This window comes from Leucoraja erinacea, chromosome 27 (assembly GCF_028641065.1).
Source record: "Leucoraja erinacea ecotype New England chromosome 27, Leri_hhj_1, whole genome shotgun sequence".
NCBI classification, from domain to species: Eukaryota; Metazoa; Chordata; class Chondrichthyes; order Rajiformes; family Rajidae; genus Leucoraja; species Leucoraja erinaceus.
The window spans coordinates 20,453,103-20,480,460 of NC_073403.1; the positions used below are offsets into that span (position 1 = coordinate 20,453,103).

A 27,358-nucleotide genomic window follows, 5' to 3' on the forward strand; every position below is an offset into this window, starting at 1 on the left:
TGTCAGCGCCTTAGGCGGCTGCTATTTGTATACATTGTGTGTGCAAGCACAGGATTTCACTGTGCCTAGTGACAATGTGACATTAAAGTATTCCTAGTCCTAAAGTTTAGGCACAAAATGCTGGAGTAACTCAACGGGTCAGGTAGCATCCCTGTAGAACATGGATAGGTGACGTTTCGGGTCGTTTTGGGTTGTGAGTTACTTCAGCGTTTTGGGTTTTTCCTGCGTGAACCATCATCTGCAGTTCCTTATTTTTACCCATTAAAGTTTAATTTGTGTAAAGCGTGAAAGTCAGGTTTCTAATTATACCTGACGTTGCCTCGGCAAGGCCAACAGCATAATCGAGGATAAGTCGTACCATGGCCATTCCCTCGTCTCCCCTCTCTCATCAAGCAAAAGGTATCAGGCAATTAAATCATCCTACCACAACCAGAGAGCAGCACTGAACTACTATCTACCTCTTTGATGACCCTCAGTCTATCCTTGATCAGACTTTGCTAGCGTTACCTTGCGCTAAACGCTATTCACTTATCATGTATCTGTGCACTGTAAATGGCCTGATTATAATCATGTATTGTCTTTCTGCTGACTGGTTAGCATGCAACAAAAGCTTTTCACTGTGCTTCGGTACACTCACATCACAATAAACTAAACTGAACTGAACTGAGGTAAACACAAAAAGCTGGAGTAACTCAGCGGGACAGGCAGCATGTCTGGAGAGGTGGAATGCATGACGTTTCCGGTTGAGACCTTCAGGTAACTGGTTGGTATTTTCTGACAAAAGAATGGTCAGCTCAGTCAATTGGAATGTGCATCTCATGCAACATGAGCGATTGTAGACACTCACACCTGCATGCATATGTATCTGCTGTTGTCAAACGATATTGCTCAATTTTTCATTATGCAGCATTTCCATAGTTGAAATGATGTCTAATTATGTCTTAGGTTCTTACTAGAACACTGGGATAGCCTACATATTGCAATTCAGATTAAACTATAGTCTTCAACCCCTACAATTGAAGGAACCAGTGCCAATGAGAAGAAGCCAGCCACCACATTCACAATTCTTTATGTTTCTGCTTTAATAAGTGTAGAAACAGTATTAAGGTAATGAAGGTAAAAGTGAAATAACTGATAAATGTAAATTTTTAGAACCCTTTCTTTTAAAATGTACTCAAAATTGCCTAGACCTGTCAAGTGAAGACATAGCTTTTGAATAGAGTAATGATTTATCATTGAACAAGGTTAAAATATATATTTCACAAGAATTGAATAAAGACAGACTGTGTTTTGCATATGCAAAACAAGTTTGTACCTGTGAACAATAGGTACCATGATACACGTATGTTTATCATAATAAAAGCAATTAACTTTTATCTGTTCTTACAGAGTCGGCAAAACACACATCCCTAATGTGAAAAAACACTTTTGGAACATGCAAAATGTTTACATCGTAGCATTTGTTAAGCTTTTAAATCCATATAGTGTTCATGGTCTTGATGCTACTAATATCATCAGCACAAGTTGAGTTTCTGCTCAGTGCTAAACTCAAAAAGTTAATACATAGACTCTAATATTTCTATGGCACAGAATAACAAAGGTAAAAGCATCTATTCCATTTTAAATTTCAGATAACTTACACAAACCACTAAATCTGTGAATAGGTTACTTTGGTGAAAAACTACCTTGTAAGTAAACCCCTTATTTCAGTAATAATGCACATATAATTATAATATGTTTTTCACATAGCACATAAACCATGAGGTTATAATACTTAATACATATGATGATTTACTGATGAAAGCCCATCACACTTTGACAAAGAATTGTTTTTGTGGCACATTCATTGGATGAAATGGTACATTGTGATTTCTGCATAATTGTGATTTTTATGTTTATTAATTAATGCAGCTTGCTTAGAACTAAATGTGTAAATGTCAATAAAAATCATGAGACACATTAGATATGATTGGTAAAAGACAGTAAAATAAGGTTTACATTTATTTCCATCTTGACTTTGTCTAAAACTATGATTGTTTTTCGTAACGAGTGTTGCCTTGATTAATATCCAGTCAGCAACTTTGCTTTAAGACTTCATTTGCCTAATTGAAAAGAAATTGTAAATAAATCTTTAAGCATTATTATGTGCACCCTAACTTAAGAAGGCAAGGGAAATATTGGCCTAAAATTTCCACCAACCAACTTACCTCTTTACCCTTCCTCGACTGAGTCCCGTAGTACAGGTTCCTTCAAAGTCACAGAGTTGTACAGCACAGAAATATGCCCATCGGTTCAACTAGTCCATGCCACCCAAAATGCTAGTCTACACTAATCCCATTTTCCTGAATTTGGCCTATACCCCCCTATTCCTTTCCTATGCATGTGCCTGCCTAAATGCTTTTTAATAGCTCCCATAGTACCTGCCTGTGCCACCACTGGCACCTTTTTTCCCAGACCCCCCCATTACCCTCTGTTTGTGACACCATCCTCTGTTGCGTCACAAATCTGCCCTAAATATTTTCCTTTTATACCTATGTCGTCTAGTTTTAGACTCCCCGACCCTTGGAATAAGACTGTGATCATGTAGCCTTTTTGTGGCTCTCAAAATTCCATGATGCTCGATAAAGTCACCCCTCAGCCTGCTACGCTTCAGTGAGAACCAACCCAATCTATCCGATCTTTCCACGTTACTTAAACCTTCCATTCCACATGATATCCTGGTAAACATATTCTGCACACTTTCTAGCGCAACCACATCCTGTCTATAGTACAGTGATCAGAACTGCACACAATATTCCAAGAGATTCTAAGCCAGTCTCCTGTGTAAGATCAGACCTGGTTCAAGGTAATAATTATAACCTTCCTCAGGCTTCAGTCAGGTTAGAACAAGCTCCCTGGGAAAATATGCACTATCGGACGTACTCGAGGAAGGGTCAAGATGCTCTCCAGGTGTTAGAAATTGTCAGAGATTTAATGTTTGCAAATGTCCCTAAGCATCCACAAACATATAAGCCATGCAAAACATTATACAAATCAACCATTATAATAAACATGGTCTAATTTTGTTTTTAAATAGTCACTAGCAAACAAAAGATCCAAATTAACTCATTAGAAAAAGTTACCTTACACCCTTGCCTTTCACCTTTGCATGCATTCATCAATATTCTAATACATGGGTTTAATAATCCTCTGCAACGTTAGACCCGGCTCAAGAAGAACAGAGACAAATGGAACTGCAGATGCTGGAATCTTGAGCAAAATACAAAGTCCTGGAGGAATACAGTGGGCCAGGCAGCATCTGTGGTGGAATGGACCGACGATGTTTTGGATTGGATTTTAGGTCTTTGAGGAACCTGTGTTTCGTCACCTTGCTCCAGTAGTGTAGTGCAGTGATCTCGTCAGCAGGGAGCAAGTGTGCAGAAATACTGCAATTTTGCTCATGCTCGCAAGGGAGCTCCAAACATGTGCACAATTAGAGAGCAAAAAATAGCATTTTTGTGTGGAAGTGCAGATTTTTAAAACAGAAGATTTGAACCATTGGTTATAGCAAAATATAAATATATGGGATATATAATCATTAAAGTGGGACATGGCAGGCTTTAGAGCTAGATTGTATTGTACAACAATGGTTTATTATTCAATAAGGGCTTGAATATTGTGCTGCACATCATCAGGATAGACTTCTAGAGGGAGGCCATTCTGTCCACTGAGTCTGTGATGGACAAAAAGAGCCATGCCACAGTAGGGGACTGTAGGAAAATAAACTCATTGTGTTTTGTCTTTTGAGATATCAGTGCATATCCAAGTACTTTTTAAATGCGATGAGTATGTCTACTTCCTACCACTCATAATCAGTGAAGATTCAACTGGATACCATTTAACATTTTAACTTCTTACCAACTTGGATAATTGATCTATATTCTAATTGATGGTGTTGCCCCCAAAATATCTCCAGTGTGAATTCAACTTTACATTATATTTTTAAATAGCTTGCTTCAAAGAATGAGAGTTTCTTTCTAATAAAATGAGCTTTTAATCAAGTTTCACTGATACTGCAGGTTAGGTAATAGAGTTAATAGCATAGATAGATGCAAAGTGGCATTAATAGTTCTAGAAACTCGTCAATTGGAGAGGTTCAAGGGTCCATCTACGGAATTACAGAGACCAAGGTATGGGTGCAGAAAGTAATTTAAAAATATATTTATTATTGGCTGTTATTGCAAAGGGGTGGGATAAACAAATTGAAGGCAATTAAATAAAGGTGAAGTTAAATCTCCATCAACGTACTATTCACTTTTGGGCCAAAATCTCAGACCCAGTGCAGTATTGATTTATTAAACTAATATGGGAGTAAAGGAGCTAAATTACAAGGAAGTGCTACACAGACATAGCATCGTTATGGTTGATTCTAGTCTATCCAGTAATAACTAAATTGTGGTGCTCAAGAGAATGAATCTATTTCTTAAGGCAGATAGAAATTGTTTCCCTTTTCTGGGAGGATATAAGGCAGGGAGCATCGTATTAGATCAGCGATATTTAAGCTAGCACTTCCTCACACAAAGCATGGTGCAAATCCAGATCTATCCACTAAAGGTAGCTGGGATAGCTTGAAACTTTCAAACTGCACTGATATAATTTGTACACAAGGAGCAGAAGATGCTGAAATGTTAAGTAAAACACTCAGTGGGTCAGGCAGCATCTGTGGAGGGAATGGATTTCAGGTCGGGATCCTTTTTCAGGCTGAATAACTGAAAAAAAACACAACTCTGAAGAAAGACACAAAATGCTGGAGTAACTCAGTGGATCAGGCAGCATCTTTGGAGAAGAGGAATAGGTGACATTTCGGGTCATGATCATCCTTCAGACTGAAAGTCAGGGAAGAGGGAAACTAAAGATGTGAAAAATACAAAGAACAAATGAATGAAAGGAAGGCAAAGAACAAATCAAAGCCAGCCAGATGATCATTTTTCTTTAGACTGATATATTTTGTTGGGTAGGTTCTATGGATAGAAAGCTTATGTCTAAGCACAACTTAAAAAAAATACATCGGTTGTGAACTAATTGAATGACCATTCAAGAGGCAAATAGCCAACTCCAGTTCATTAAAAAAAAATTCATGCATGTTAAATGTTTTACATATATTTTAAAACAATACATTCCAAACATTGCAATCAGTTATACCGTTAATTACTGAATACTAACCAATAACTTTTTGCTGTTGAGCCTTTGGCTGGATTCTGCAAAGAACAAAATCATAAAAGTAGTCATGTTGTTGGATGATTTGATTATTGTTGCAATATCATGCATTGAGCACTAGGTGGTGTGAATGACCTGTTTTAGGTGATCAGATTTACCACTTCATTGCGATTAGCAAGCAAAATCACAAGATGACCTATTTTTTTTTAACCCAATTGAAAAAGTAAAAGTCTTAACAATTTAAAGGTAGTAAACAAAATTTTAAAAATATTTCAATATGATAATAAATGAAGCACAATTACCTGGGATAAGGATCACTGTGTTGTTCCCTGATGGAAAAACATAAAAAGGTTTGTGTTCTTCACTTGTATTAAGGTCCCTTTAAGAAATATTTGGCACTGAGATTTTGAATTAGTATTGGTATTGGTTTATTATCGTCCCGTGTACCGAGATACAATGAGAAACGCTTTGGTTTAGTTTAGATTAGTGATACAGAAGGGAAACAGGCCCTTCGGCCCACCGTGTCCGCACACCAACACTATCCTACACAAACTAGGGACAATTTCCAATTATACCAGGCCAATTAATCTACAAACCTCTTTGGAGTTTGAGAGGAAACCGGAGATCCCGAAGAAAACCCACGCAGTTCAAGAGGAGAACGTACAAACTCCGTACAGACAGCACCCATAGTCAGGATCGAACTCGGGTCTCTGATGCTGTAAAGCTAGCAACTCTTCCTTTTGTGTCTAAAGAAGGGTCTCAATCCAAAACGTCACCTACTCCTTTTCTCCATAGACGCTGCCTCACCCACTGAGGTTCTCCAGCTTCTGTTGTCTACTTTCGATTTTTCCAGCATCTACAGTTTCTTCTTAAACACTACGTTTTGTGCAGATCTTTTGCACCTTTTGCAAACTTAATTTGTGAAGACAAATGTACTGTAGGTCCCTTATAATCAGAGACAGGTGAATTTATAATGGGAAACAAAGAAATTGCAGAACAGTTAAATTAATACTTTGGTTCTGTCTTCACTAAGGAAGACACAAACAATCTCCCAGAAATACTAATGGACCGGGGATCTAGTGGGAGGGAGGAACTGAATGGAATCCGCATTAGTCAGGAAATGGTGTGAGGTAAACTGTTGGGACTGAACGCAGATAAGTCCTCGCGGCCTGATGGTCTGCATCCCAAAGTACTCAAGGAGGTGGCCCTAGAAAGCGTGGATGCATTGGTGATCATTTTCTAATGTTCTCTCGCCTCTGGATCCTGTGGACTGGAGGATAGCCAATGTAACCCCACTCTTTAAGAAAGGAGGGAGAGAGAAAACAGTGAATTATAGACCATTTAGCCTTACATCAGTAGTGGGGAAGATGCTTGAGCTGATAGTTAAACATGTTATAGCAGCACATGTGAAAAGCAGTGACGGGATCGGTCAAAGTCAGCATGGATTTGTGAAGAGGAAATCATGCTTGACTAATCTTCTGGAATTTTTTGAGGATGTAACAAACAGAATGGATTAGGGAGAGCCAGTGAATATGCGTATCTGGACTTTCAAAAAGCCTTTGACAAGGTCCCACACAAGAGATTAGTGTGCAAAATTAGAGCACGTGGTATTGGGGGGAGGGTATTGACATGGATAGAGAACTGGTTGGCAGACTGGAAGCAAAGAGTAGGAGTTAATTGGTCCTTTTCAGAATGGCAGGCAGTGATGCGGGGTGCCACAAGGATCAATGCTGGGACCCCAGCTATTTACAATATATATTAATGATTTAGATGAGGGGATTAAATGTGTCATCTCCACGTTTGCAGATGACACAAAGCTGGGTGGCAGTGTGAGCTGCAATGAGGATGCCATGAGGCTGCAGGATGTCTTGGATAGGTTGGTTAAGTGGGCAGATGCATGTCAGATTCTGTATAATGTGGATAAATGTGAGGTGGCAAGAACAGGAAGGTAGATTATTATCTGAATGGTGTCAGATTAGGAGAAAGTGAGGTGCAACGTGATCTGGGTGTGCTTATACATCAGTCACTGAAAGTAAGCATACAAGTACAGCAGGCAGTGAAGAAAGTTTAATGGCATGTTGGCCTTCATTGCAAGAGGATTTTAGTTTAGGAGGTCCTACTGCAGTTGTACAAGGCCCCGGTGAGACCACACCTGGAGTGTTGTGTGCAGTTTTGGTCTCCTAATTTGAGGAAGGACATTCTTGCTACTGAACGAGTGCAATGTAGCTTCACCAGGTTAATTCCCACGATGGCGAGACTGACATATGATGAAAGAATGGGTCGACTGGGCTTTTAGAATTTAGACTGGAATTTAGAAGGATGAGAGGCAATCTTATAGAAACCAATACAATTCTTAAAGAATTGGACAAGCTAGATGCAGGAAAAAAATTCCCGATGTTGGGGCTATCCAGAACCAAGGGTCAAATTTTAAGTATAAGTGGTAGGCCATTTCACTGGAGAGAGAGTTAGATTTAGCTCTAAGGGCTAAAGGAATCAAGGGATATGGGGAAAAAGCAGGAACAGTGTACTGATTTTAGATGATCAGCCATGTCCCGAAGGGCCGAATGGCCTACTCATGCACCTATTTTTCTATGTTTCTATGTCTACCGCTGCGCCACAGGGGCTGTGTACTATCCAATCAATTCAGACCAAACTATGCATGAGTACAATCAAGGGTGACAAACCTCTTGATCTCACTTCACCAGTGCATTGTGGAGGTCAGATCTTTGGGGTCATTTAGAGAGGAAAAGGATCAATATTTGAAAGGTCAGGGATTTGAGAGCTGGGGAGAACTAGCACTGAAAAGGGGTTGAGGCTTGGGGCATCTCAGCTTTGATCATCTTAAATGGCAGGACAGGCTTGAGGAGCCAAACAGTCTATTTCTGGAACAACTTTCTCATTTTTTATAATGATCTTGGCACTCATGCAGCTCCTGTGTTGCCTTGTCCGGCCCTCTTACTGACCCTGCTGCATTTCTGCAATCCACAATTCTCTCCTTTATCCTCTCTGGCTCGGTGGTTAACGGTGTATGTCTAATACCTCTCTCTTTGACAGCACATGTCTCTTTGCTGCTTCTAGTCTATCACCCACATGGCTTCGTCCAGTATTGGAATTTATTTTACAATATTCAATGTGCTTTAATGAATGTTAGTTACTGTTAGTTGCAGTATAACTCCAGTCTGGAATCAAACTAATTTTTAAATCCACACAATTTGCAAATTTAATGAATAAACGTCTCAATGTTTTAAATGTCATTGAAGTGAGAATGTCGCAGTGTCTGGCTTCTCATTGTAGTTACGTACCCTAGACACCAAATTAACACTTACAGTACGCATTGCAATTAAATTAATTGTTAGTCCCAGTTGACAGTGCTGTTGGCTTATGAACAACAGTAAAGTATTGGTTTATTTCTAACCTTTTGATTTGAAAGTTAATATAGAAAAACCATCCTCATTCAGCAAACAAACTATTGATGTAGAATATATGATGTAGAAAGATGCACTAATTCTTCGCAATACTTTGTATATTTCACATGTCACACGTTCCTATTAAACAATGGGAACTTACTGCTGGTCCATGATAAGAGGAATTCGGGATGTGTCAGAATTAAAAGGGATTCGTGGGGGGACCCTTTCCCCAGTCCTGGCATTAAACATGGGGAGAGTGGATAGAGGTCGCAAGCCATCCCTGCTTTTAGCCAAGTTCCTGAGTTCATTGGTATCATCCTGAATCGACTGGTGATGGACAAGTTGAATACTAAAAAGAAAAAGTAAAAGGTAAATAAATATGAATTTTATTTTTTACTTGTATTTATATTAAATTGACTGAAAACAACATTTGTTTAAACTGCTAGAACGGGAATCTCATTCAACTGAGAATCTTGTAAGTTTCTGATCCTGACTCTCATGAAGTCATACAGTCACCCCAGCCCTTCGGCCCAACTTGCCCATGCTGACCAAGATGCCCTATTTACAATAGTCCCACCTGCCCGTGTTTGTCCCATATCCCTCTAGACCTTTCCTATCCATGTACCTGTCCAAATATATTTTAAATATTGTTTTAACACAAACACGCACACAATCAGCAAACACAAAACTCCAACACAAACTCAAGCTTGGATGTGCCTATTGTAGCTTGGGAATGGGGTGATTGAGTATCTAAGATAGTGTTTTCTACGTAAGATTGTTGTAATGTTGTCAATTACTCCAAATGCAGCTTTACCAATGTCTTGTATAACATAACACCCAACTTCTGTACTCTATACACTGTCTGAACTATACATGAACACTTCTGGATCTCTCTGCTCTACAACCTCCTTCCTTGGTTTAACTTCACAACATACAACACCTCACATTTCTCTGCAATAAACTCCATTAACCAATCCTTACCCCACTTGCCCAAATGATCAAGATTGTGCTGTAATTTTTGGAAGTCATCTCTGGTATCTCTGCTACTACCCATGTTAGTGTCATCTGCAAACTTACTAATCATGCCTTCTATATTCATATCCAAATAATTGATGTACACTACAAATAACTATTGTCCCAGCAACAAACCCTGAGGCACACCACTAGTCACAGGCCTCCAGTCCAAAAAACAACCTTCCATCTTAACCCTCTGCTTCCTTCCATGAAGCCAATTCTCTATCCGTTCAGCTACCTCTCACTGTACTAGCAAGTATATGATTTTTTAGTTTAGTTTAGTTTAGAGATACAGCGCGGAAACAGGCCCTTCGGCCCACCGAGTCCGTGCCGACTAGCGATCCCTGCACATTAACATTACCCTACACACACTAAGGACAATTTACCTTTATGGAAAACTAATTAACCTACAAACCTGTCCGTATTTGGAGTGTGGGAGGAAACCAAAGATCTCGGAGAAAACCTACGCGGTCATGGGGAGAACACACATGCTCCGTACAGACAGCACTCATAGTTGGTATCGAACTGGGTCTCTGGTACTGAAAGCAATGTAAGGCAACAACTCTACTGCTTCGCCACCGTGCCCCCCCCCCCCCCCCCCCCCCCCCACCATGTTATTTCACTGACATGATATTTCATAGTTATAATCTTTGAAGTTGGACCTTTACAATAGATTAACGTTTGCAATCACCAGCACAAGCACGTGCATGCTGAAGTGTAAAACCAGTGAAGTGTTTGCACCAAATCATACAGTGGTTAAAGAGGAAGTGTTGGTACAGGATCAGTCTATTCCCTAAATAGCCACAAAAGTGTAACAGTGACCTAGATGGTTCTTCAAATTAAGCATTATGTTGAAACTTGATATTCATGCCATTGGTTCTATTAATAGAACGGTAGAAAAGCAGACAATGTTGTTCACCATGGCAACCAATGCTTCAGTCACCTGCTTTAACACATGAGCCAATGCATTCATTACTATTTGAGAAATTAAAAAAAAAGCTGCCGACATGAGATATCTAAAACAAAACAGATAAATGCTGGCAACACGCAACAGAACAGGCCGCACCTGATGGAGGAGAAACAGTGGCTGTGTGTCAGGTCAGAGACCTATCATTAGAACTGAAAGGAGACATTGAAGAAGCTTGTAGATCTGCTAGGAGGGTACTGGAGCATGATGAAGGAGTATTCATTGCTATTCTAGGCTAACTCGTTGCAGACAAAGTGAAAGCAGTAATGTGCTTGTCTGCAACCAATCGTCCCTGCCCCATTAAAGACAGACACAAAAAGCTGGAGTAACACAGCGGGACAGGCAGCATCTCTGGAGAGAACGGTATAGGTGACGTTTCAGCTCGAGACCCTTCTTCAGACTGAGAGTCATGGCAGAGGGAAACTAGATGTATGAAAAGGTGCAGAACAAAGCAGACAATGGTCAAAGAGCTCACAATCGTCCGTTGTTGGCTGAGGAGGAGGTAAAAACAAAAGGATAAGAACAGTAAAACTAGCAAGACGACTAAGGTGTGGGGGGCAGGGGGGGGGGGGGGTGGAGAGAGGGGCTGCAAGGGTTTCTTGAAATTAGGGAAATCAATGTTCATACCACTGGGTTGTAAGCTGTCCAAGCGAAATAAGAGGTGTTGTTCCTCCAATTTGCATTTGGCCACATTCTGACAGTGGAGGAGGCCCAGGACAGAAAGGTCCATGTGGGAATGGGAACACAGTAAAATGTCTGGCAACCAGGAGATGGCAAAGGCCAGCCACATTACCGTTCCAACATTTATAAGCAGCTGCCTCCAACCCGTGTAAATTAGATTGCATAACCATCACTAACTTTAATTTCACTATAACTGTCACAAACTCTGTAGCCAGCATTGATTACTAATGGCTTTCTCATCTCTGAAAATTGCCAATATGCCTCCTCTTTAATATTATTTCTCTTCTGATGTATTCCTGTAAATACTTCAGTTAACTTCTTATCATTGGTGATAAAACGCTAGACATTTTGCATTGCATAATGTGTTTCTGCAAATTAATACAGTTGAGACAATGTCTTCAAAATACCCATTGTTCAAAAATTGCTATATTCATCAAGTTTATTTTAATTAACAAGATGAAAGGAGAGAAAAATCAACTCACTCTGAAGTCTTTGCATCTCGTTTTTCCCTGCAATTGAACAAAACAAAAAGGTGTCAATGGTACTTTGAATAAAGGAAAGGGGAAATCATTGGAAGTTCAGCTATCAAAATGAGGAGAAACCCATTATGAACACCACGTTCAAATCAGTTTTGCAAAATTACTAGGCAATTTAGTCAGAAGTGCCCAATTTAACATCAGAAAAGGATCCTCTTCATCAATTTGACTTCTAGCATACCATTTTAAGATCACCCCGTGAGGCTTATGTTTCCCCAAGATGTACATTCTTAAAAGAAAACTTACACTCCCTCTCGACGGCAGCACATTATGTAAGCAAGGATGAGGCACAGAAATAGACCAATTACTAAAGGGACTGTTATTGTGACCACATAGTCCAAATAGTAGTCTCTGGCTTCAAGGAAATCCGGGGGAGGATCGTATTCTCCACTATCTGTAAGGATGCCGTCCCCAGGAACCACCTCGACCTCTGGGGAATCTGGTTTGGATTTATCGATCTGTTAAGAAAAATATGATGGATTACTTAGTGTGTCTGCATTATAAATAAATATATATTAACATGTTATATTTGTTGTTTTACGTTCAACATTTAAGGCACATTTAGACAGGTACGTGGACAGGATGATCAGCCATGATCATATTGTTGGATGATCAGCCATGATCAGGAGTTGGATGATCAGCCATGATCATATTGAATGTCGGTGCAGGCTCGAAGGGCCGAATGGCCTACTCCTGCACCTAATTTCTATGTTTCTATCTACGATGGGTTTAGAAGGATATGGGCCAAACACAGACGGGTGGGACTGCATGTTGGTCAGTGTGGGCAAGTTGGGCCTGTTTTCACGCTGTACGACTCTATGACTATATATGTGTTAATTTTTTCTTAAGCTCTTTATTTCAATCTCTGCTCCGAATTCAAAGTCATTTAAAGAAATATTCACTTTTTGGGATCTGTGAATTACTCACTAGGCCAGCATGAATTGCCCTGAACCTGAGTAGGGAACTGTGAACCACCCTCTTGTACTAATAGAATCCTTACGTAAAGGTCTTTTTACATTTGAAGACACAGAGTGCGGGAGAAGTTCTGCAGGACAGACAACATCTCAGGAGAACATGGATAGCAATGTTTCGGGTCGGACCCTTCTTCTAGACCCGAAATATCACCTATCCATGTTTTCTTGAGATGCTGCCTGGCTTGTTGAGCTACTCCAGCACTCTGTATCTTGTTTTGTAAACCAACATCTGCAGTTCCTTGTTTCCACTTTCACAGTGGTGTTGCTGAGGTAGTTCATTATTTCATGTGATAGGAGCAGAATTAGGCCATTCGGCCCATCAAGTGTACTCCACCATTCAATCATGGTTGATCTATCTTTTCCTCTCAACCCCATTCTCCTGCCTTCTCCCCATTACCCCTGACACTCACGCTAATCAAGAAACTAAAAATATCCATTGCCTTGACCTCCACGGCTGTGCTGTTCCAAGTTCCAAAATGTAGACATAGAAATGATGAAAGATCAGCAATATATTTCCAAAGTTGTGTGATTTGGAGGAGAACCTGCAAGCAGTGGTGTTCCCATGAACCTGCTGCCCATTCCCTTCTTGGTGGTGGAGTTACAGACCTGAGAGGTGCCAGTGGAGTTGGTTGGATGAGTAACTGCATTCTGTAGGTGTCACCCACCCGTGGTGTGAAGAATGAATGTCCGGTGATAGTGGTTGAGTTACCAATCAAATAAGGATATTTCTTTATGCTTCTATCTTTTGCCTTGTAGACAGTGGAAATTATTTAAGTTGCCTGGAGATGAGGCACTCATTGTAGGATATCCAATAAATGGCCTGGTCTTGAAGTCACTGTATGGATGTAATTTTCCTTTTGAGTTACTGATCAGTGTTGATCCCTAAGGTGTTGATGATGGGAATCGTCGTTTATTTGAAAGGTCAAAAATACTTTCTTTTGTTGATTATTTGAACCGTGAAAGCCACACTCCTTCCGTGGGCTTTAATGGTTTGAAAGATACCTTCCACTTCCCAGCCTATGCCTGAATAATGCCTTGCATTATATCTTGCTCCTTGCAGGTTAATCACAATTAACAGAGAACCAGTGAATGGAATTTAACAGTGTGTAATAATCCGTGAAAACCCCACCTCTGACTTGTTTAATGTTACGATCTCCTACCCATAACATCACAGAAGGGGGTATTCAGACCATCCAGAACATGCTGGCTCCATGGCAATCAATCCCATTTGTCCCATTCTCCTTCTCTGTATTTCCCTATTACTCATTCCCTCTGACACTTGCCCATCATCTCCCCTATTTTCCATTCACCTGCATTGAGTGGACTGTATAACAGCCAGTTAACCTTCCAACACATCTACGGGATATGAGGGGAAGCTGGAGCACCCAGACAAAACATCTTATATGAAGTAATTATCCAGGGTAAATCATCAACAACCTCTCCCCATGGCAACCGTGACGATTTTATCCTTCCACCACCAACAAACGGTCATTTAACCTTTGTTTATTTTCTCCTTTTCCCAGTTTTGACAAAGAGTCATCGATCTGAAGGGTTTCGTTGTCTCTTTCCACAAATGCCCGCCAGCGTTTCCAGCAATATCTGCATTTGCTTCAGACTTCCACCATCTGCGGATGAATGATTTTCACCCACTTGTGCAGTAACCAGGCGACATGCCAAGGGCTCCCTGCTGCTTGGATGATCAGCAGAAAGCAACATGCAATGTTGCCAAATTCCACACTGTTTGTTCACTGCTCACTACAAAATTTCATCAATCCATTTGTTCAACGCCCACTGCAAAATTTCATCAAGGTATCATTACTAGGAATACAATTCTATACTCAATTTTTTTCCAGTCAAAATTTTACACAAAAAAAAAGCAGGGTCTATTTCCAGTGATTCTTTAGAACTTGGATTCTCTACAACCAGAAATTGGACGCTTCCAAGATGGCGCCCACCCAAGGCGACTATTTGTGTGCTGGCCACAGAAGCAGATCTACAATCACATATTACAATCGCTCCACACACCTAAATCACTATTCTATACACTGTAAATGGCTCAATTGTAATCATGCATTGTCTTTTCGCTGACTGGATAGCACGCAACAAAAGTTTTACATTGTACCTCGGTACACGTGACAATAAACTAAACTGTACTGTACTGTAGCTCTTATGCAAGGAGAAACAGCAAGTATTTGCAGTGCTTTTTAGTGTTATTGATAACTATTACAAAATGGTCATAAGTGATAGGTGCAGAAATAGGCCATTCGGCCCATCAAGTCTACTCTGACATTCAATCACAGCAGATCTACCTCCCCCTCCTAACCCATTTCTCCTGCCTTATCCCCATAACCCCTGACCCCAATTTCAAATCAAAATGTTACTTTACAATAATAATAAAACATACCAATAAGATATTGCACCAATCAATAATGAACTGAGGACTAAATGTGTCTTCACAGTTGCTGGGTTCGAATTGGTCACTGCATTGTTCTCCTCCAAGTACTTCCTCCTCCAGGCAAGAAGGGAAGGGCATGTTGGAACCAACCTTTACATACACACTGCAAAGCAAGCACATCAAGTTATGCATTTCTCAATGAGATATATAATGCAAGGCATATTTTAAACTACACATTTGTGAAAGTGTACTCGTCGTTAAATTGGCAAAGGCACAGGCAAAATTAGACGCCATTTGGTAAAACCTCAGAATATTTCTATTATTTGCATTAAAAATATACTCTAAGCTGTTATCCACAACAACAAGCTGCTGTTGTTATCTTAGAATGTCTCAAAATATCAGACATTTATGGATATTGAACTGCGGAATAATAAATAACCATTCAGTTATTGCCAGTATGACTTTGAAGTACCTATTATGGGTTTGTTCAGAGGATGTAGTCATTGTTGTCCATCCCAAAATGTCCCTATGCCTCAGGAGTTTGCTAAATAATCTCAAATGGCAGTCAACACATTAGTGGGCCTAGAATTACACATAAATCAAACTGTAAGCTTTTGATTATTGCACATACCCATCCCTGGGATTAATGTAGGATTAATGTGGATGATTAAAGTGGTCAGCATAGACTCAATGGGCCAGGTAACCTGTTTTGGGGTAGAATAATGCCATGATCTAAACATTCCACAATCTATAACCCCTGCAATAGATTCACAACCATTATTATTGGTCTTCTCTTACTCTAGATTTTTTTTGATACCTCAATTTTAATTCCCAAGCTGCTGCAGTGGGAATTGAGCTCTCATCTAAGGATCAACTGTCAAGGTCTTGGGCTAGTTATCCAACTTAAAGTCCCTGTCCCACTATCACGACCTAATTGCCGACCTCTGCTGAGTTTGCCCTTGACTCATACTCGCAGCATGGTCGCCACAAGGTCGTAGAAGATCGTAGGAGGTCTTCGTAACTCTTCCTCATGCTCGTGAGTGATCTCCGCGTACTCGTGGCCTCAAGTAGGTCGCGGCGTTTTTTCCAGCCTGATAAAAAATGTCCACGAGTAAAAAAAATGTCGACATGGAAAAAAATGATACTTTTTACTCGTAGGTAGGTCACGACGTTGTCGTAGGTACGTAGGTCGGTAACTGGCCCGAGAAAAAAAAAGTAAACATGACATAATTTTATCATGTGATCATTTTCCACGTAGCTAGTCGTAGTTGGTCTTTGGTGTGCAAGGCTGATGTCGAGGGGGGTTGTAGGAGGTCATAGACATAGTCGTAGGAGGTCATAGACATAGTCGTAGGAGGTCTTTTACTTCGGCGAGTCAACCCGACCTTGACATTTTTTTCAACTCATCTAGGGTCTTCTAAACTTGTGAATTAGGTGGTCCAAGTGGGACAGGCCCTTAATGGTGACAATACTGCACCATAGGATAGTGCTGGAGCTAGGAGAGTGGGTGCACAGTTGCAAATTTAGCAAGGTATCTGGCGATGCAGCACAGGACAATAATCAAAAGCTTTGTTACTAATCAACTTGATGCCAATGCAAGATGTACCAATTCTTCTGAATGTTTACTGCAAGACCCCATTTGCACACACAGTTGTCCATGAGATTTCTGTGTTTCCCTTAATATCATAGTGAAGGACAACATGATGCATAGGGTCACAGAGCCATACAGAAAGTGGGATGACATGGGGCTAGTGTGGCCAGGTGGTCAATGGTCAGCCCAGACCAAACAAGGGCCTTGTTTCCACACTGTATCTCTAATGCTAAACAGAAACTCAATCGTTCCTGCCTTTGCGAGGTGGGCAGAAATCAGATATTATGGGGAAAACGACGCCATCACAGGGCGAACATACAAAGACAACATAGAGAGAGAGCACTGGACATCAAGATTTAAGCCAGGTCTCAGGAGATGTGATATAACAACTCTAATAGCTATGCCACTGTGTCACCCACAGCCAGAACCTTTCCAGATAGCTTTCCAAATAGCTGTTTCCAGCATGAATCTTCAGGCTGGGGATATTTCATTTTCACAAATGCTTAGCTTGCCAATATATCCACTACTTCAATCTTCATTGCAACTCACTCTTTGTGTGGTCCTCATCATTCTTCATTTAAAGCACCCATGGGGTACCTTTGGACATAAAGCGCTGGAGTAACTCAGCACGTCAGGCAGCACCACTGGAGAACAGGGATAGGTGATGTTTCTGGTTGAGACCCTGGCAGCCACACAGCCACGACTGTACAGCCATGTACAAATCTAAAGTTCAGCATGTCCCCTTCAACTCTCACCAACTTCTACAGATGCAGCATAGAAAGCATTTTACCAGGATGCATCAAAGCTTGGTTTGGGAACTACTCCATCCAAGACCGCAAGAAATTGCAGCAGGTTTTGGACCCAGCCCAGACCATAAAAACAAACCAACCTCCCTTCTATTGATTCCATTTATACCTCATGCTGCCTCGACAAGGCCAGCAGCATAGTCAAGGATGAGTCGCACCCTGGCCACTCCCTCTTCTCCCCTCTGCCATCAGACAAAAGGTATAGAAGTGTGAAAATGCACACCTCCAGATTCTTCCCAGCTGTTATCAGGCAACTGAATCATCCTACCACAACCAGAGAGCAGTGCTAAACTACTATCTACCTCATTGGTGACCCTCGGACTATCTTTGATTGACTTAACTGTTCACTAAATGTTATTCCCTTATCATGCATTCTATACACTATAATGGCTCGATTGTAATCATGCATTGTCTTTCCGCTGACTGGATAGCACGCGACAGAAGCTTTTCACTGTACCTCGGTACAGGTGACAATAAACTAAACTGAACTGACATCATCAACAAACATTCAGACACAAGAGACTGCAGATGTTGGAATCTTCAGCAAAACACAAAGTGCTGGAGGAGCTCATAATGATACAGCTGGTAGAGTTGCTGCCCCACAACACTAGAGACCCAGGTTCAATCCTGACCTCGAGTGCTGTCTGTGTAGAGTTTGCAAAGATCCATGCAAAATAAAATAATTCACATGAAGCAGTTTGTTTAATTGCCCCAATTTTAGGTTCTGGGTGAGCCAAATGCAGGCTGGAATTTGGGGCAGAATTTACAGTTGTGTGTGGTGGGAAAGGTTTTAATAGATTTTAGAAATTGACTGGATAATTATTATTAATGTTTCGTGAGCTCAGGTGGGAAATGTGCCTTTTGAGTAATCTTTTCAGTTTGCAATGTTAATCACATTCAAGAAATGAAGTTTGACAAAATCGTATGTATTGTAGAATTCATTTTCCTTTATATGTGTGCCACCTACTGGTACTAAAAGTGACATTGTTAAGAAAAATCTATCAATGTTCTCCCAGTGTCAGGGCAGGCCATACAAATCACATCACATCACTCCTCCTGAAAAAATTCATATAAGGTATCCATAACTGTGGAACAGCAGATAGAGCTACTATCTCACAGCACCAGAGACTCGGGTTCGATCCTGACCTCTGTGTGGAGTTTGCACGTTCTACATGTGACCACGTGGATTTCCTCCGGGTGCTCGAATTTCTTCCGATATCCTAAAGATGTGCGGGTTTGTCCTCTGTAAATTGGCCCTAATGTGTAGGGAGTGGTGGAGAAAGTGGGAAAACGTAGAACTAGTGTGAACGGGTGATTGGTAGTCGGCATGTACTTTATGGGCCTAAGTGTCTGTTTCCATGCTGTATTTATCTTTTCAATTGGTAGCTCAATTCAGTGAAGGTGGTGGAGGCAATTCAACTTTATTTTAAAATTTGGATAGTTATATGGATGGGACAATGAGGGTTGGTCTGAGCAGGTATATGGGACTAGGGGAATTATGTGTTCGGCAACTAGAAGGGTCAGATGGCTGTTTCCGTGCTGTAATTGTTATATGGTTATATGGTTATCTTTTCAATTCAATTCAATTCAATTCAATTCAATTCAATTCAATTCAATTCAATTCAATTCAATTCAATTCAACTGATTTAAATGTTGTGCTGGACATGATGTCAAGCTAAACCAATCTCATCTGCAGTTGTTTGTTGGGTTGAAGAAGGAACTGACTTTGTTACTGGGAAAGGAGGACATGAATCTGCCTCATGATTGTCCGCAGGATGTTTGCTCTTCCCTGTTTCACCACAATCTGGGCGAAATAGAGATGTATGCAGGATCCATACTTGACAAAATGGGTTGCATATTGATGAACATGTTACTGGCAGGTGTCTTTAATACAATTGTGAAGTACATAGAAATATATATTAATTACACAAAAATAAGCTATTGAGCACTCTAGATGTATATGCCACACTCAAGCCTTGTCTTTTTCCCCATTTCCTCCAACATTAACCAATTTATTTTCCGATTCCTTTCACTCCTGTATACATGTCCACATTTCTTTAACAAGTTCTTCTAACCAATCGCTTCATCATTATCTTTCTCCCGAATTTTCTATTTAATGTATCAGTCAGTTTTCAATTCAACATAAGTATGAATCTACGCAGTCAATCCCCTTCTTAATTGAGTAAAGAAGCCCCTTCAGTCTGATACAGTCACTCTTTTTTTCTCTTTTTGTAGATGCTGCCTGATCCATTGAGTGTTTCCTGCATTTATGATCTCCAGCATCTGCAGATTGTTGGACACAACAAGCTGGATTAACTTAGCGGGTCAGACAGCATCTCTTGAGAAAAGGAATAGGTGACATTTCGGGTCGTGACCCTTCTTCAAATTGGAAGTCTGGAAAACGTAACCTATTCCTTTTCTCCAGAGACGCTGTCTGACCCGTTGAGTTACTCCAGCTTTCTGTGTCTATCTTCGGTTTAAACCAGCATCTGCAGTTCCTTCCCTCAAATTTCATCTGCAGTTTGTTTTAGACTTTCATGCTATTTTTATGTTCATCTGAGTACAAGCATGAAAATAGTTTAGTCGGATTTTCCAATTCTTTGACATTATTATATTACTCAATTTGCATCCGTCAGCGGCATTATGGTTGCAACAGTTTATCCCCAAGGCAGAGCCTCTTTCAGTAAAATGATAAAAAAAAAGCAACTAGACAGATAACACTGTAAATGATTGAGCTGTTGAACAGAGAGTCACAGTGCAAAACAGGGCAGCACAGGAACAGGCCCTTTGGCTCACAATGATACCATGATAACCTAATCTCCTCTGCCTGCACTTGATCCACACCCCCCACACACACACCCACATGCCTCATTAAAAGCCTCTTAAATGCCACAACCGTATCTGTCTCCAACACCACCCCTGGCAGCACGTTCCAGGCACCCACCAGTCTCTGTGTAAAATACTTGCTCTGTATATCCCTCTCACCTTGCAACTGTGCAACAACACTATGCTGGCTGAGCAACTCTTTGAAAAGTGTTCTGCTTCTTTTAGCAGTGGGCAGATTTGCTCAGGGAATCTCCCATTTAATTGCCAAGACAACTATTACGAAGGTTAGTTAGCATTGTTTTCCTGGGATTTTCATGGCAATTAGTTGAAGAAGGAAAGGGCAATAGATCTCTTTAGGAATTTATTACTTCCAAGATTTGATGTAATAAACATATTGTATGTGGCGCTAATAACTATATATTATTTCGTCTTCAATAGAGACTTAGAGTCTTAACAAAGCTGTGTAGCGCAGAAATGGGCCATTGGCCTACATATTCATGTCTGTCTTCATACCTGTCTATACTAATCTCATTTGCCTGCATTAGGTCCATCTCCTTCCGTACCTTCCTATTCAAGTCCCTCTTGAAATGGGGGGGAAAGTGCAGAGACGATTTTCGAGAAAGTTGCCAGGATTCAAGGGCCTGAGCTTCAGGGAGAGGTTGGACAGGTTAGGACTATTTATTGCAGCTCCGGAAACTGAGGGATGATCTATTTAAATTGTTGAGGAGAATAGATTAGTAGAATGTATAGTCTTTTTCCCCAGAGTAGGGATTCAAGAACATGGTGAGAAGGGAAATATTTAATGGGAAATGGAGGGGCAACATTTTCACATAGAGGTATTTGGAACAATCTGCCAGAGGAGGTAGTTGAGGCAGAACATTTGACAGGTTAATGGATAGGAAATGTTTAGAAGGATATGGGTCAAATGTAGGCAAATGGGATGATCTTAGACGAGCCCCTTGGTCAGCATGGATGAGTTATCCCGCAGGGACTGTTTCCGTGCTGTATGACTCCATATGCTTCCAAATTCTAGCCATTGCAACCAAATCCATCACCTCCTTTGGCAGCAAATTTCAGACATCAACCACTCTCTATGTAAAAAAAGCTTTCTCCTTTGAAACTCCTTCCTCTAACCTTAAACCTGCCTTGATGTATTATCAACTGGTATAAAAACAATCAGGTTATATTGTTTCACTGCAGACTATACTGAGATAGATCAGCATCATTCTGCAGAGGTCAATTTATCTACCTCTGACAGACTTGGATTGTTTTCTCTGGACTGCAGGAGGTTGAGGGGAGACCTGGTGGATATACAGTATATTCAATTACAAGAGGCATAGACAGTGGAGGTCGACAGCCAGAACCTATTCTCCAGGATGGAGACACTGCAGTGAATAGCTTTAAGGTGAGAGAGGCAAAGCTTGAAGGAGATGTGAGGAGCAAGTTTTGTTCACTAAAGTGCCTGGCAATTGCTGCTTGGTCTGGAGGAGGCACATTCATTAGTGGCATTTAAGATGCTTTTGCATAGGCACGTGGATATGCAGGGAATGGAAGGATATGGATCATGTGCAGGCAGATACGAGTTGGTCTTGGCATCATGTTCAACACAGACTTTGTGAGCTGAAGGGGCTGTTCCTGTGTTGTACCGTTCTACGTTCTACGTATTGGAACCTATGGACAACCATGTAATGAAGCAACAATAAAGCTACTAATGTCAGTATCAGCAACACATCTGCAGAAAGGTAATTCTGAATGAAGCTGAGCTATGTTTGAAAAGCCAGATCTAATATATGTGGCAGGAGGTTAATTTTCAGCAGTAACTGGGCTCTTCACACAGGTTATGGTTGCCATGGTAAATTTTGTCCACTGCCAGATTTCATTCTGTACTTGATTGCAACAAATTAAAAATAGTCTCCAAGCACAGCAACAATACTCAAAGCTACTGTCGACAGTGAAATGTAATGCAATATACTTCCACTCATTTGCTTCTTGCAGAGCTATCTATATAAATAGATGAACACACTAATTACTACTAAGGTTTGATGTGTTTTTTAATTCAGTGAAGGAAGCAGTGTTTCCCTGGAAATACAAATTCAATGTTTGTAGAGAACTGCGTTTGTTTCATAGAAAACTTGACTTCAAAATATAATTTTCTGTAGTGCCATGAACACTGTATAACGTAGCAGTATTGTGCAGGGTTTGTATATAACTATTTTTTATTTATTGAAGCTTTTTAGTGCGAGGGCATCATTTAAAAGTCATCATACACAAGACAATTAAATAGCTCATGGGGATAAATGATCGAGCTATTACACTCCAGGATGTGGTGCTTGGCAGATCAGATATCTGCTATAAACGTGGGGCCATCCTATAATTCCTTTTTCCCTATTCTTTCCTCATAGCCCTGCAAATTGTTCACCTCATGGCTGTGACTTTTCGAAGTACTCATTGATTCGATTTCCACCATCCATTCAGGGAAAGGGTTTGAATTTTTAACACTCCCCATTTTGCCTTACATCCCCAAATCTAACTGGAGAAATGTGGATTGGCACAATAGTGAAGTCGCTAAATTGAATAGAGAGATATCACTTATCGCAAGACATAAAATGCTGCATCAACTCAACGGGTCAGGCAGCATCTCTGGGGAAAATTAATAGAAGATAACTTCTACAGGTGCACAGTAGAGAGCATGCTGACTGGTTGCATCGTGGCTTGGTTCGGTAATTTGAGCGCCCTGGAGAGGAAAAGACTACAAAAAATAGTAAACACTGCCCAGCCCATCATCGGCTCTGACCTTCCTTCCATTGAGGGGATTTATCGCAGTCGCTGCCTCAAAAAGGCTGGCAGTATCATCAAAGACCCACACACCATCCTGGCCACACACTCATCTCCCTGCTACCTTCACGTAGAAGGTACAGGAGCCTGACGACTGCAACAACCAGGTTCAGGAATAGCTAGTTCCCCACAGCCATCAGGCTATTAAACCTATCTCGGACAAAACTCTGATTATTATGAACCCATTTTCTGTTATTTGCACTTTATCAGTTTATTTATCCATGTGTGTATATATTTATATTATGATATATGGACACACTTATCTGTTTTGTACTAAATGCCTACTATGTTCTGTGTGCTTAAGCAAAGCAAGAATTTCATTGTCCTATACAGGGACACATGACAATAAACTCACTTGAACTTGAACTAGGAGTCGTTTCGGGTCGAGACCCTTCTTCAGACTGATCCAGATTTCTCCAGCCTCAAGAAGGGTTCTGACCCGAAACGTCCCCAATTCCTTTTCTCCAGAGATGCTGCCTGACCCGCTTAGTTACTCCAGCTTTTTGTGTCTAACTTCGGTATAAACCAGCATCTGCAGTTCCTTCCTACACATATCACCCATTGAAATGAGGTGCTACTCACACAGCAAGAAACAGCCAACAGAGAAACAGGACCAGACAATGCAATGAATTGTCAGAATTGCCATTCATAAAATGCAGGTGGTGATGATGTCAACCAGAGGAAGGTGGTAAGTATAATTCCTGTTTTTTTAAAACATAAATTGTCTTGGAATTTTTTTTGTCATTTAGATTGGAGACTGTTACTTATAGTGAGACAAAAAAATGTTTCCTGTTCCAGTAACTTTGACCATTCAGAAAACCTCTCCCGTGTCCTTCTCACCTCCAGTTGTACAGATACCAGGACATCATAGCATAGTGGATTAGCAACTCTAACCTTTGACAAATATTTCAGAGACACAAGTTCAGTGTTTACCAGCCTATTTGGGAATTTAAATTCACTGTATTAAATAAATCTATTATACATGGTGTGTCATAAAAAAACTTATCGGAGGTCACGGGGAGAATGTACAAACTCCGTACAGACATGCACCCCAAAGTCAGGGTCGAACCCGGGTCTCTGGCGCTGTCAGGCAGCAGCTCTACCACTGTGCCACCGTGCCACCGAAGTGTTCCATTTAAAGTCAATTAGTACTGAGCAACAGGTCGTTTAGTTCAACGACAATATTTCATTGTTCGGTGCATTTTTAAATCCAATAGAAAACATATATGTACAGTCTAAGCACCTACAACATTATTGCCTATCACTTCTCACCCCTCTTTCCTTCCTTCAATGGGCAATGGAACCCGGCCTCCTCTGTCCAGCGCTGAAGTGATGTTGATCATGGTCAAACGGTTTGATCCCCATATGCTCGCCGCTCTGTCCTGGAAATATTGTTGCATTTCCAAGGGCAATACTTCCTCCACATTTCTGTTTTCCACGTAGAACTCAACATGGTATGGCAATTTCAACCCTACAGCAAGAAAAAAAGATCTCAATTCAACCAATAAAAGTTAAATTCCCTAGTGTATATGAGGTGAATAGATATTGCCTTTCACTCTTTGCTGGTACATATTTGTCAAAATAATATAAGATAGAGTTCTGCCCAAAGGGCAAATAACAGTGTGTTTGCAGAAAGTTGCTGCTATATGTTCACTTCACTAATTCAAGAGGGTAAAGAGGATAACGAAACAGGACGACTTGTAGTTAATGGCCATTTTTGACATCAGGATATCCCAGAGGCAATTAAAGTGCATTTGGAAATGTGGTCGCCTTAAAAAAAGTGGGAGATAGGCACAAAAAGCTGGAGTAACTCAATGGGACAGGCAACATCTCTGGAGAGAAGGAATGGGTGACGTTTCAGATCGAGACTCTTAAATTTGGTAGACAATGTGAGAATTGCAAACACTCAACAATCTGCTAATAACCAGATAATAGAATCATACAGCACGGAAACAGGCCCTTCGGCCCAACTCATCTATATTGACAAAGTGCAACGAGACACTATGAGTCAGGTATGAGGACATGTACTGGGGTCAATCAGAGGTTGAAGAATTGGATGGTCACTCACCATCATAATGCAGGATCCCATTTCCTTCCCCTATTGCATCAAGCTTCTTCATGCACCATCTCATTACTTTGTAATGAGTCGCGCTTAGGACATGATTCTGAATACAATTGGTTTTAATCAATCGGACCATTTACTTTTTAATGTATCGCGTTCGATTTAAACCATTACAAACTTAAAGGCAAACAGCAGAAAATCTTAATATATCCGAACAGCTAAAAGAACATTTATTCTTACAAACGTTCCCTTTCTCATTAGACATGGCTTTGCTCTTACTTTTCATGGATTTTTAAACGAATCTTGTGGTGAAACACATTTTTCAGCTTTTCTCAAATTGTGGCCTTAATTGACCAACTTAACCTGCTGAACTGCAGTGCTCCACACATGCATGCCTGTGTGGCTGGTTATAGAGAGAGCATTCATTTCCCAATTATTCTGGCAGTGGCAATTCATTTTGCTAAGGGATGTTTTGCAGTGTGCGTCATTGCGTTGTCAAAGACGGCTGAGTTTCTTCAAATTCAATCAATTCTGATATTCAAACAGACAAACTAAATGGACAAAATAAGCTCCAGCTGAAATCCAAACAGCATCTGCAGTCTCTTGTGTCTCCAAACAAAGTGATTCACGTTAGTTATATGTTGTAGTTTATTCAAAGCAACCAATAATATGATCTTCCTCCAACCCTACCCATACCCCTGAGTCCCTGAGAGAAATGTTCATGGTGTTCAAATTGTCTGACACAAAGACTTAAAGTAAAATGTTGCCTCAAAAGCAATTAACCCACCATCATTGAATCGTCGAAGGTAGACAAAATTGCTGGAGAAACTCAGCAGGTGAGGCAGCATCTATGGAGCGAAGGAAATAGGCAACGTTTCGGGTCGAGACCCTTCTTCAGACATTGAATAGTCAGTCATTTTGGGGATTATTTAATGGATAGGCAACAGTAATAGGGAGCACAATTAGTTTAGTTTAGTTTAGTTTAAGAAGTACAACAATTAAACAGGCGCCCTTTGGTCCAGTGAGGCCACAGCGACCCCCCATTCACACTAGTTCTATGTTATCCCACTTTCCCTACACATTAGGGGCAATTTTACAGGAAGGAATTTGGAGAGCCTGGAGGAAACCCATGTGGTCACAGGGAGAACACAGACAGCAGCCAGTCAGGATTGAACCTGGGTCTCTGGGGCCATGAGGGATCAGCTCTACCAGCTGAATCATTGTGCCGCCCTGGCTATCAGTAGAAGGAAAATCAGCACTGCACCAATTTGCCATGTCCTAGCTGCCACATACATAGATACACAGATACATAGACAATAGGTGCAGGAGTAGGCCATTCGGCCCTTCGAGCCAGCACTGCTATTTAATGTGATCATGGCTGATCATCCACAATCAGTACCCCATTCCTGCCTTCTCCCAATATCCCTTGATTCTGCAAGTCCTAAGAGCTCTATCTAACTCTCTTTTGAATGCATCCAGTGAATCAGCCTTCACGGCCTTCTGAGGCAGAGAATTCCACAAATTCCCAACTCTCTGTGTGAAAATGTTTTTCCTCAACTGTTCTAAATGGCCTACCCCTTAATCTTAAACTGTGGCCCTGTTTCTGGACTCCCCCAACATTGGGAACATTTTTTCATCGTATGACAGACCCGCCATCCCGGGAATTAACCTCGTGAACCTACGCTGCACTCCCTCAATAGCAAAAATGTCCTTCCTCAAATTAGGAGAGCAAAGCTGCACACAATACTCCAGATGCGGTCTCACCAGGGTCCTGCACAACTGCAGAAGGACCTCGTTGCTCCTTTACTCCTCTCATTATGAAGGCTCTCATTAGCTTTCTTCACTGCCTGCTGTACCTGCATGCTTTCTCTCAGTGACTGATGTACAAGGATATATTTAATGGATAGGCAACAGTAATAGGGATATATTTACAATATATATCAATGATTTGGACGAAGGGATTGAATGCAACATCTCCAAATTTGCGGATGACACGAAGCTGGGGGGCAGTGTTAGCTGTGAGGAGGATGCGAGGAGGCTGCAAGGTGACTTGGATAGGTTGGGTGAG

The 27,358-nt window shown here is 40.9% G+C and overlaps 1 protein-coding gene across 2 annotated transcripts in view; it reads right to left on the reverse strand.

Annotated features, from left to right (window-relative positions):
* Positions 1-1,988: 1,988 nt before the first annotated feature.
* The window catches only part of sgca (sarcoglycan, alpha), a 46,068-nt gene continuing 20,698 nt past the window's right edge, over positions 1,989-27,358 (reverse strand). Inside the window, exons 5-12 of one of the 2 annotated variants that reach the window (XM_055657267.1) lie at positions 24,501-24,699; positions 15,180-15,333; positions 12,048-12,259; positions 11,748-11,774; positions 8,764-8,952; positions 5,499-5,525; positions 5,203-5,237; positions 1,989-2,102 (exon numbers count right to left, since the gene is read on the reverse strand). In XM_055657267.1, coding sequence (XP_055513242.1) covers positions 2,095-2,102; positions 5,203-5,237; positions 5,499-5,525; positions 8,764-8,952; positions 11,748-11,774; positions 12,048-12,259; positions 15,180-15,333; positions 24,501-24,699 — 851 coding nt within the window. In that variant the 3' untranslated portion in view covers positions 1,989-2,094. Of the gene's footprint in view, positions 2,103-5,197; positions 5,238-5,498; positions 5,526-8,763; positions 8,953-11,747; positions 11,775-12,047; positions 12,260-15,179; positions 15,334-24,500; positions 24,700-27,358 lie in introns of those variants that run through there. The other variant, XM_055657268.1, reaches the window with a different exon arrangement.